Raw genomic sequence first — 11,889 nt, 5'->3', positions numbered from 1 at the left:
TTCTAATCATAACAACAGACCACAGAACGTAACTTTAAAGTGGGTAGGAATAGCTGGCCTTGCTTTGATCTTATGCTAGCTTACAGACCATTGCTTAAATAAACAGAAACTTGCTTTTCGCTGCGGACTTCTACTTACTAGTAGCTTACATTGATACATGTTACATTGTTTAGCAGGGGGCGAGCTTCAACTGATAATGAGCTGTCTCTAGTTTGATAATTTGAAACACCAACAGCTCTCTGCGGTGATTGCACGCCTTTAAACTACGCCTGGAATTGATAAGAAACACTCACAAACTGACACCGATCTCTTAGCACCACGATTACTGAATTGGAATATATTTGAACTTATACACAACTGGTTTAGAGCATCTGAACAGCAGTGGCTCCAATTCGGCCTGACTTCGGAAATACAGTCTCAGCTAATGACTGTCAAGGCTTAACGTGACTGGATGGGCGTCGAAGTTTTGACTTAACGAGCTGCACTTCGTTAATGTTTGATATAAGAACGGCGATGAAAGGATAGCGATGGATGATGTCGCGATGTTTGGCAAGCTATTCCAACTCTACTTAGGTGTTTGTTGGTTCAAACACCCGCGGATTTTTGGTATTTCATTCTCACCACAACAGACCAAGCGCAGTATAAAAATATGAACACGTATTTTTGCAGCTTTAATTCTAAACAATGTAAAATCCTTGGGGTGCTGACCGTATGTGATATATAGATGCTCAATACGTAATTAGTGATATAAAAAATAAGACTATAATAACGTGGCATATGCGAAACATGAACGGAAACGATTTGTTAGTAACGCAGGGGTATATAGTTATTTATAAACCGGTAATTTGGCAAATACCTTGTTGATGACGTAATCCAGTAACGTGGCCATGGCAACCGCGCATTGTGACGTATTGCTGACGGGTTTCTTCTTGGGGACTGCAAGTTAAACGAGTGAAAAACTGTTTCAGGTTAACAAACACACAAGTGAATCAACATTTAAGCCTCGAGCTTGTAGCCTTCTTAAGCAATCTAAACAAATTCTTCGTATCGTAGTTTAGCATTATACTTAGAGTATAGGAATTAAATTTTAACGAGCAGACGCGTAAAGTTACAGTATACCTACTAATGATATAATTTTGTCAAATATATGCAATAAAAAGCTAAATATTTATAATCATATCTTAAAAACAACTACTGGCAAGTTGTGATTAAAGTCTCGGGGTAAAGGTGTCAAATAATCATAAACAATTTACCTACTGATGCACTTCATTCTATATGGGTAAGTTTCTTGTTGAGAAATTATCATTTAAAACATACTTGGCTCATTAACCCAAGACAGTTTTGTATTCACCTCGTTTTGTTGTTTTCGTGACAGGTTTGGTGGTCGAGGATCGAGTCTTTGCAACGTTGGAGTTGGGTATTGAGGGTTGTGGAGTTGAGTGCGCGGATGATATGCTGGCTCGCGTGGATGAGGTTGATGCTGCTGTGGGATGAAGAGTTTATCAAGATATTTTCACAAATGTGTTTCGTTGGTGGATATTTCGCATATTGTCTGGTTTTTCTTAAAGTAGGATTGGGAAAAACGGGATATCTTTAGCACATAATACCCAAATATTTTAATCGTGTTTACTATCGAATGTGACAATAAATTAAAATGAAAGTGTCCCATCTCCCCCCACCCTACTATATTTAGTTTCGCACATATTTATTGCCTAAGAAATAGGTAAGATTAAAGTAAAAATAAAAAAAGTAGAATACCGTCGATTGATCGGTTTATTTCTAACTGAAACATAAGCAGCTATACGGTTGTATATTTGTATTCGCGCTACGAAGCATCTTAAACCCCAGATTACATGTTCATTAATATTAAGGGAGGATTAAGGTTTGATTTTATTGCTGTTTACTCGGCTTACCCTGTGGTCGCTTGTTGCTAGGCCGGTTGGTAAGAGAGGCAATGCGTGACGTCACGACCCCGGAATGACGTAACGATGAGGTATGACCGGGTCTTGTTGACGTGGCTTCATTTCTTGGTCCTTCAAACTTGGCAGCTCGGCCTATGGAAGACAAAGGTATTAATCAGTTTAAACATTAAAGTATTCTAAATCAATTCTACTGTTATACTTTAAGTTTACTAGGCATAATAACTTAAATATAGCCGTATATTGTCAAAACTCACCGCCAGAGTAAGACTCATATTGCTGAATTAACTGGTAAGTACGACTGTGCATGGTAAGTAATCTATAAGCTTATGGTATAACAGCCGACAAATCCGCGTGCGTGATGTTCTTAATAAACCGACCGTCTGTGTTTAAACAGCAATGGCTTAAGAAAATAGGCACGCTACCCCAAACTAGCCCGTCGTTTGTCCTAACGTCCACTTATTGTAGTTACGGAGCCCAACAATGATATTGGAAATAATGATAAAGGCAAGAACCACAGAGTCTAAAAAATCGCCCTTCTTTCTGATATACTTGGACAGCAAAGACCAAACCTTACGTTATTCTATTATACCATTAGTTCAAAAACTACGCCGGGTAACGAGCGTTAAATAATTAATAAGCCGATCTTTAATAAACGGGGAAACTTTACGCCTCAATGAAACAGAATCTTGTTACTTCCTTCTGTATAACTTTAAGTACAACTGACTTTATATTGAAATACAAGCAAGCTTTCGACCTGATGGCAACCATTCTGTTTCCCTTTAAACGCCAGTTAAATGACTTCCCAACAAAGAGACTAGCCTCATACAAAGGCCTGTAATAACATGCTGCGTTTGATAAACTGTGGATATAGCTGGAATACAATGCGAGTCGAGCGCTAGGAAAATAACCTCAGTCCAATTTGTTATAAATCTGATAGCAACAAACTGTACTGCTAGAACTTTGAGCAAAATTTACGGAATACTATATCTATTCTAAGCTACCTTTTAAAGACTAAATTAATTCCGAAGATGAATAAAGCCCTTGGCCATTTGTGGCACTGTAGCGTGGCAATTATTGAAGTATCGCCCATAGTAAGGCAATAGTAAACATTTGGTACGTGAAGATACAATGACAAATACGCAGCATTGGCTGGGATCGAATACTTTAAGAAATGAAAGTGCTAATGTAGTTTTACTGACCGAAAATTCAAACACCGTAGGTACCTGGTTCAGAGTTCAGCATCGACACTTACCACCGCTGCAAGTTTAATACAACCGCCAAATACATTCAGATGATTTTAATTGTCCAAAAATTGCACATATCAAATAATAAAGTGGATATTAAAAGTTTCAAACTCGATTGATAATTACGCACCCGATACACTGTTATAACACATCATCCAATCCGGCCTTTGGTTTGACTTTTTTTTAATTCTCTTTCTGTCCATCCTGACTTTTGCTTTGTATCTTTGTTTTAAAAACTGTCTTTTATTTAAAATAACAACAACTAATTTACTGTAAGAGATATAAATCTCTGCCTTTCACTAACTTAATACAAAAACTCCGGTTAAAACACACTGATGCCCTCATGTCCAAACTGCCAAATCGATATAAGTTCTTCTACATACGTATGCTTGCTAGCATGACAACTGTTGCTTCTGCAATTCCAATAAGCCACTGATCTAAAGTATACCTGATGCAAGCTTAATACTACCGCGTATGATCGATGGCTAAATAAGCCACCAGTCGTCTTCTCACTACACGGTGTAGATCCCTTGGGACATTTAGGCAAAGCGCATTCTACCACACTCGTGATAAAGGCATTAAAATTTAAAATACAGAATAAACAATATTTCGGTATGTCATACACAAATATACAATAAAGTAGGTTCGCATTATACACCCATGTGAATACACGTAGATTGCGATGCCCGTATACAATGGAAAACCATAATTTCTTACTTCTGACCTGTATTTTCGTTGTTCGTATTTCGCCGCCCAATAAAGCGGCGCACGAGAGCACACAGGCTTTCGTCACTTGGTGTCGCGCTGACGGAACCAGTTGGGTGGATCTTAGACATCTCGGTCATCATTTATTTATACAGAAACTGTAGTGGGTAGAGGGTAGGAGTATTGTGAACAGCTAACGTTGCCCTGGTGCGGTCAATGTTAATTCCAATAGGAAACTACAACTAACCCGGAACTACCAAGCATCAAACTTCCTAGAGCAAATCTTCGAAAAGCTGCCTAAACACAATTCTCTATCTCAACACCAAATCTGTTTTCATGTAAATCTATTTCTTATAGACGTAACTGATCAGCAACTACACAGTACATTCCACTCGAACATTGACACGATTCTGACGAGGTCTATTTCTGCACAAATTCCTGGATAAATCGATAGAGTCACACATCGCCAAGTCGATGGAACGGGGAATTTGCAAGATGCAAATCCGTGGTCGTGTATTGATCGCTTGTGTAACCGTTAACCTCACATGGCTTGAAATTGAACCGGCTCAAAGAAACACCTCCTTTAAGGCTACGGAATTAATGCGAATGCTTGCATTTCGCTGCTAAAACACTCTTAGCACTAACGCATAGGCATTCAATGCATATAAAATACCAACTTATAACTCTCCTTCCTATCAATTGCGTTGTTCACACTATATTCAACTAAAGGACGACGCACCAAGTTCACTAAACAACGGACATAAAATCGAAATATCGGCGAAAGAGTCGATTCGAATATAATGACGTAACACACGTGAAAAAGGGAGCGTGAGTTTATAATGCGATCGCTGCGACGATCAGCCCTGGATTTGCGATACGCTAATGGAATGAAATCGGGATAAGCTTGCATGTATTTGACTGAAAATGCTTAATATACATTAGTAATCATTAGATACGTGTAGTTGGTATATAGCTCTTTCATTAGCGAAGGCGAAGCAAAAATCAACGCATCTTTAAGTTTTATACTTTTCACAATATTTTTTTTTAACATACATAGTACTGTGGGGTAAGATGGGACATCTTTAGCACATAGTATTCGAATATCCTGATCGTGTTTTGAACAATTAACAGCGGTCTATGGGAGTCGTGAGAATAAAGTTTTATAATATTTTTTTATAATTATAATGTTCTTTGTCTAACAAGTGGAATGAGAAAATATAATGAAAAGGTGTCCCGTCTTACCCCACCCCAATATACGTTAGCATAAACTTACTATACGTTAGAATAATTGGAAACTAACCTGCATGTTTTGGGCTTTCCGCCTTTCGTTTGCTTGGGGTACGTGGGTTGTCGGTTGGGGGGTCAGATGGTTTCGGGGGTGATGGTTTGTTTACCCGGGTATGGTGAGGTGCTGGTGCTGTTGAGAGACGGGATTTCGTTTGACCAGGTGGCAGTAGAGACTTGCGTGGTACTGTGAAATATAAAAGTGTAATAAAACAACTGAGAGAAAATTTTTATTTCATATGTTTATTGTGTAGAAGCATGCTGTCCCACTAATACTGGGAATTTTTGGTACAAAATTAGCCTAAAATCGAGTCGAAAACAAATGTAACCGTATCCTGATGACTCCCATAGAGACAGACCGTTATTAATTGTTTAAAACACGATCAGGATATCGGGATAATATGTGCTAAAAGTGTCCCGTCTTCCTACCCTACTATTTATGAGTTGTATATAGTTACGAGTTGTTATATTTGCCTTGTAGCGGCACAACAACCGCACTTGAGAGCCGTTGTACTGGTTCGTATGTTTGTCGCGGCCTTAGGGAAGAAGTGTTTACTCACCAGCGATACTTTTACGAGGCTGTGGCTTCCTTAGAGAGGTGGTGCTGGTTGGAGGTTTCATGAGTGTTGTGGCATTCTCATCAACGTTGGTCGACTGCGCTGTTTTCTGTGGTGACCGGGCCTAAGAAAACACAACAGTCAATTTTACTTCGACAACAATCATGTTTATATTCGACTTGCCCCTTTTATAATAGCGGTTGGTAATTATCGTTTCAAAAATATTTACATTTTATATCCTCATAACGAATTTCTCAATTCAATTTTAACATATCGAAAACACTACATTTTACCCTTTGAGGTTTTAGAACCTGGATTATATAACATTCAGCGTATGGTTTACCTGTATACGTGATATGGCTGCCGTATTCATTCTCGGAGCAACTAATCGACTTGAACGTTTCATTGGAATTCCTGACTTAATTCCACTCTCAGATGAATTCTGTGGGCAAGGAAATATAAATAAATTAAATAAATACATTCACCGTATATTCGCACTGTTGTCTGCGAAATTTTCTATTTATAGTTTAGGTTCTACGTACTGTCTCTGTGTAAACACTATTGTTTCATCTTTTTTATTAGGAGACATTAAACATTGCCGTTGCGTACCTTTGGCTAAAGTTTCAAATGAAGTTGATAACCTATCTTACACACCAAACACTCAACGGCATGCTACAGTCTATACAACACAGCGCTTAAAACAATAATTTGGCGCATCGCCTACATTGATATTCTAACGCACTACTTTCTAACAATACAACATTTCACGACAGCCCAACGCACCAGCAACCTACAGAAATGTTATCACGTATCCCTTAGGCGCCAGCAATCAACGTGTCAGTGTCAGACGTCATATTAACAAAAAAATTGAAGCTGTTCGTCTGCTGTAGACGTTTCGTGCTGTTATAAAAACACACTGGTGTTTCGTAAAACGTTGCCGGTGCTCATCTCCTATTGAAGTATTTTGATAGCTTAACACCGCATACACAAAGGTAGCGACAGCTGAACCCCCTTTCATTTTACGATTACGAGGCTAAAGTTATACAAATCATTTAATAAATGTCAACATTGTAAATATGAAATGCATCGCCCATGCTTTAAACCTGGTTAGTTATTATATATACAAACACAAACTTACACACATGCATTTCCAAACTCATTAATTAGAATATTAATTCAAACTTCATAATAATGCGTTGTTCTTTGTTATAATTAACGTTATATTCCATATACTAAAACGTAAACTTACCCCAACTGAAGACAGCGGCTTTCGTAACTTTGACTTGGAAGTTATGCTTTGTTTCGAACAATTCATTGTCTCGCTTTCCAGTTCTACAGAGAAATGTAAATATAAACTTATGAAACTGTAACAACCTGGAGTAGAAGTAGCTTCAGTAACACCTTGCGGTTTGGCGTAGTTAAATATTAAACAAGCACGCAAAGGCAGGACAACCAGATACGTAAATGCAAAGCCCGGTAATGAAGCTCGCATCAAAATACATTGTGGTGATAGCGACGGTCAAGCCACCAGGGACACAAGGTCGCTTATGGTTTGGTTTGTATGTGCACAATAACGACAGAGCCCACTATTAATGGCGTGGGAAGGGTAGCAGGCCGCTGTAGTATACGTTATATTTACCGGAGCTTTGAATGGTTTGCGGTTTTTTATAATATAGCAATGTAAAAACGCTGAATCGTAGTTGTGAGCATGACTAAAAGAATATTTAGTTTTTAACTTTTCACCCAGTAAATAAAACTGTTTCGTTTCGTAGACATGCGCAATTCACTTGCAGTATTTGTATTATAATATTTGTTAATGACAATTTAAAACCACAAAATACCTTTGCTTGAATCGGCATTGGTACTCTCGCTAGATGGCGACTGAGAGTTCATTTGCACGTCATGAGATGTCCCAACGTCAAAGGTGCGATCTTTGTCATTGCTGTTGGGACACGGGCCTTTGTTAAACGTTGAGTTCGCGATAACATTGTCCGGACTGTTAAAAGTCTCCTCGTTGATTGGGGAAACTTCCATTTGTTGATTTCCCATGTTAAATGTTGAATTAGAAGTTGAATATGTTGTGTTTGATTGTTGAGGTGTTGGTGCGTTAAAAGTTATGTTGTTGTGTGTTTGACTTGGTTGATCTGCATTAAACGTTGTGTTAATATTGGCGTGAGTTAGTTTGGGTTGTTCCTTGTTGAATGTTGTGTTGATGCAAGATGAGGCCTGCTGTTCTTTGTTGAATGTTGTATTGATCTGAGTTAAATTTGGTTGGTCCTTGTTGAATGTTGTGTTGATACAAGTTGAGGCATGTTGTTCTTTGTTGAATGTTGTATTGACAACTTCTGATATTGGTTGTTCTGTTTTAAATGTTGCATTACCCCGTTGTGAACTTTGCTGTTCGGCATCAACAGTTTCGTTGTTGGCAACGTTAAATGTTGAGTCTGTTATGAAAGTTTCCTTCTCAGAAACTGATGGAACCGTATTGAAAGTAGTGTTGGCAGTTGGTTCGGCAGGTTTAGCAGTAAAAGTAGAATTCCCACAAACCACCGCTGTGTTGCCGGCATCAAAGGTTTGGTTGCTGCTTGGTTTGGTCACAACTGCCATGACAAAAGTAATGTTATAGCACTTTAGATTCTTTTCAATGGTATGGTAAACAGGGGGTGTAGCACAATCAATTAATTGATATAACACTGTCCTACAGAAAAGTAGTGACAAACAGGCAGACACAGAACATTGTTTATTGCTTTCATGGTGTGGAAATAGGCGTTTCTTGGACAGTATTGTACTGCCTACAGGAAACAATGTGCTTGATTGGACTTCAAAACAGTAGTAGTGTCTCTCTGGCACAATGTATTTTATTACAAAGAAATTACCTTTCCTACAATATTGTACCGGTACTGTTGTGATACTAGTTTAAAAAGGTGGTGTTTAATTCACCAACACTGCTACAAATTATAACAATTCTTCACTATAATAACATTATAAGGAAGACACAATAAAAATATAACCCCTTTAAAATTTGTTTTTGGATGAAACTACATATCAGATAATTATACACACGTTTTAAGTTCAAAACGCTTTTGACAAAACAAAGATTTGTCTTACCAAATTCAATAGCATGCACTGCTGCCTCCGGTGCTGGTTGGTTGGGTATTCCATCGGGTGGTAATGAAAAGTGTCGGCCATGAAAAGGTGTTGATGCAATCACATTGCCTTGGTAAGATATTTATGTATTTATTTATAATTAGCATTCTAAAAAAAACTTTCTAAAAGCAGTTTTTGCATTGGGTGTATAACTGATAACTGGGTATTAAATATACAATAGCATTGAGATGATTGAAAAGAACATGGAATTTGAGATGGAGGTCAATGAATAATTGAAACACCTGGACGGATAGGAGATGCAGTTGTTGATGAAATGGAAAACGGTCGCTGCCTCGTGTCTATGGGTGACTGGAATGGAGATGAAATCTGTAATTTTAAAATGAAAAATAAATAAAAAGTGATTTGTATACAAAGTTATTGAAGAATGATTTTTTATGATGATTAACATTCATGAGGTAAAGTTGAATTACGTATACTTAGGCTCATAGGAGTTAATAACATACACGAAGCAGTGAAACAACTGAAACAAAAGTTCAAGGCCTGTTTGTGGTTGTAGTTTTGTATTGAACAGGGTATGGCATAACAGCAAAGCACTGTTCAATGTCAATAGGGGAACGGTATATGACACTTGAATAATCAGAATGTAAAGTGTTTTTAAGTACGTTACACGCTTGGTTAGCAACTTAGCATGTAATGAAACACAACTAAATCAGCTGCATATGTTGGTGTTACTATCTATCAAAATAGGTATTGAGCAGACACAACACAAATCATGAAATCATATATAAATGTATATATATATACAATATTTTAGTTAGTAACTGCCATAAATAGACTGGATTTATGCTGCTTACCTGAGGACTGTTTCTTCTCTGTGGTGGTGTGTTTGTAACATAAGCATCCATATCTGCTGCTAAAGGAATAGGTGACGCTCGAAGGCCAGGATTAGTTTCGGAGTCAAGAAAATTATCGGACAAAATATTTTCCCCATTTATTTTCTTTGCTTCCTGTAAAGTTTAGATACTTTATTATAAATATATAATACATATATATTATAAATATATACAATTTTACTTCAATTCTTATTTCATTTAAAATAGAATCTTTAAAGTAACTTTTTAACCCAGTGTTCCTTATAAACTGGAGTCTAGAATCAAGACTATAGGTGTCAAGACTAACTTAGTTCCCTGCACTTGTACGGCTAACTATCCTCGCCTGTCGTGAATTCAGAAAAAGTTTGGTGCTCATGGTTACAAAAATACCAAATTCATTTAAAAATGATTAAAAGAAATGATCAAAAACACTAAAGGGTCATTTAAAAAATGGTTAATATATATTATTATATAACCTGCTGAGTGAATACTTACAGATGAAAAGAGGAAATCATCATCATCAACTTCATCAAAATCAACCAAGGATACCGAGGAATTCTGTTGAGTTTTTGCTTGTTCTGCCAAAACTAAAATAAGAGAAAAGGCTAAACATGAATGTATTATATAAATACTAAAAATACATGCCCACGAATGTAATGTTTGACTTAAACTACGGTATATAAGCACTAAGCAGTAGGCTACAGTATAAACTATGGTATTAGACATCAGGACAACACGGTGAACAGTTTAAGAAATATTAACATAGAAAACATCTAATATTGCATAGTTTTCAACTTATTGGCACATTATATTTACGACACTTGACACCTCAGTAAGTGGACATTAAGTGGACACTTTTCATAATAACAACAACTACAAATAATCCAGAAATTTGTATGGTTTAATTTTTATCATTGCAAAACCAGTTCAATCTGTATGCTTGTATAAAGGGTCTAAGCTACACAACACAAATGTACAACACAAAATGCAACTTACTGAAATCAATTTGTGAATTTGTAAACGATGCATCACACACTGATTTCGTAGAATTTACAGATTCCACCTATAACATACATGAACTATCAGATCCAAACCTAATGCAGCAACAATCTAAAATGTATCACTGACAAAGACCCCTTCTAACGTTATGTTTAATCAGTGCGGTATAAAATAATCTAAATTCCAAATTTTAATTGCATCATACATTTATAAGATAAACTATTTTTGCTTACCTGGGATTTGCGGCCAGAACAATTCCCAAGGTCATAAGTTGAGTTCGATGGTTTTGTTACAAAACTTGCTTTGTTTACATGCACTGCACTTGCATCTTTTTTGCACAAGTCTACACCAATTGAAAATTTAGGCAATTCCCAATTATAGTTAGGCACACTGGATAAACTTCACCTAAAATGTCCCACAACCACTATCATATCCTAAGAACTGTTCTACAAAATTTCATGTGGTTATTTACTTACTTTACAGGACAATATAAAGAAGAAAAACATATTAATTATGGCCTAGCCCACAGACAGGACAGTTAAAACAGAAATATGCATTTTACTGTTGTAGGAGAAGAAAATTTCTTCAATGGCTTAAACACAATGCAACCACACACTTTAAAACTCCTTACACCCAGTATTATAATAAAAATTTTGAAGCCCAAATCAGGAATATTATGAAACATATAGTTCATTACCTGGAGCGTGTAACCATGAGTCCAACTCTCCTTCATTAATCGCCTTACCCTACAAATAAAGTTGTAATAAAACAAGAGCAAAATGTTCTCCATTTTGATTTTATAATACTTGCTAAACTACCAACCTCCAACAAATCCATGCACGCTGGATCGTATTCTTCATTCTCACTGAAAACTGTTGTAAATATTTAGTTAATATAGTTGAGGTGATCTTATAATTAAACTGACCTTCATCGTCAAGCCGGTTTGTTTCATTAACATCGCATTTAAACGTGTTGTTGCAATTTACATCAGGAGTTTTGGCGCTCATCCTATTTTTCTAAGCCCTAAAATCAACTAAAAGAATAAGATTACTGTATAATAACATAAAGCTACGGCGGGTAATGTGATACAACTTTCACAATGCTTTGTTTTGTGCACAACTAATTCTCATTGTTTTTAAACGCACATGCGCCAATTGGCGCAAAAATTTGAACTGTTTGTTCACGTGTCACGCACTCA

At 36.8% G+C, this 11,889-nt stretch overlaps 1 protein-coding gene across 4 annotated transcripts in view; it reads right to left on the bottom strand.

The window, feature by feature from the left end:
- Positions 1-11,732, bottom strand: part of LOC101242963 (proteoglycan 4) — a 16,231-nt gene extending 4,499 nt beyond the window's left edge. Inside the window, exons 1-18 of one of the 4 annotated variants that reach the window (XM_026835834.1) lie at positions 11,617-11,732; positions 11,514-11,563; positions 11,389-11,437; positions 10,925-11,034; positions 10,689-10,755; positions 10,188-10,279; positions 9,675-9,827; positions 9,102-9,186; positions 8,821-8,928; positions 8,023-8,312; positions 7,554-7,938; positions 6,962-7,044; positions 6,056-6,154; positions 5,716-5,836; positions 5,172-5,342; positions 1,914-2,054; positions 1,352-1,483; positions 857-936 (exon numbers count right to left, since the gene is read on the bottom strand). In XM_026835834.1, coding sequence (XP_026691635.1) covers positions 857-936; positions 1,352-1,483; positions 1,914-2,054; positions 5,172-5,342; positions 5,716-5,836; positions 6,056-6,154; positions 6,962-7,044; positions 7,554-7,938; positions 8,023-8,312; positions 8,821-8,928; positions 9,102-9,186; positions 9,675-9,827; positions 10,188-10,279; positions 10,689-10,755; positions 10,925-11,034; positions 11,389-11,437; positions 11,514-11,563; positions 11,617-11,698 — 2,298 coding nt within the window. In that variant the 5' untranslated portion in view covers positions 11,699-11,732. Of the gene's footprint in view, positions 1-856; positions 937-1,351; positions 1,484-1,913; positions 2,055-5,171; positions 5,343-5,715; positions 5,837-6,055; positions 6,155-6,961; positions 7,045-7,553; positions 8,313-8,820; positions 8,929-9,101; positions 9,187-9,674; positions 9,828-10,187; positions 10,280-10,688; positions 10,756-10,924; positions 11,035-11,388; positions 11,438-11,513; positions 11,564-11,616 lie in introns of all 4 variants that reach the window. The other 3 variants (XM_009861443.3, XM_018813447.2, XM_018813448.2) reach the window with 3 other exon arrangements.
- Positions 11,733-11,889: the final 157 nt, after the last annotated feature.

Source organism: Ciona intestinalis, chromosome 9 (assembly GCF_000224145.3).
Source record: "Ciona intestinalis chromosome 9, KH, whole genome shotgun sequence".
In the NCBI taxonomy this organism is placed as follows: domain Eukaryota; kingdom Metazoa; phylum Chordata; class Ascidiacea; order Phlebobranchia; family Cionidae; genus Ciona; species Ciona intestinalis.
The sequence above is the reverse complement of the archived record's forward strand: the minus strand, read 5'-3'. Positions and strand labels throughout refer to the sequence as shown.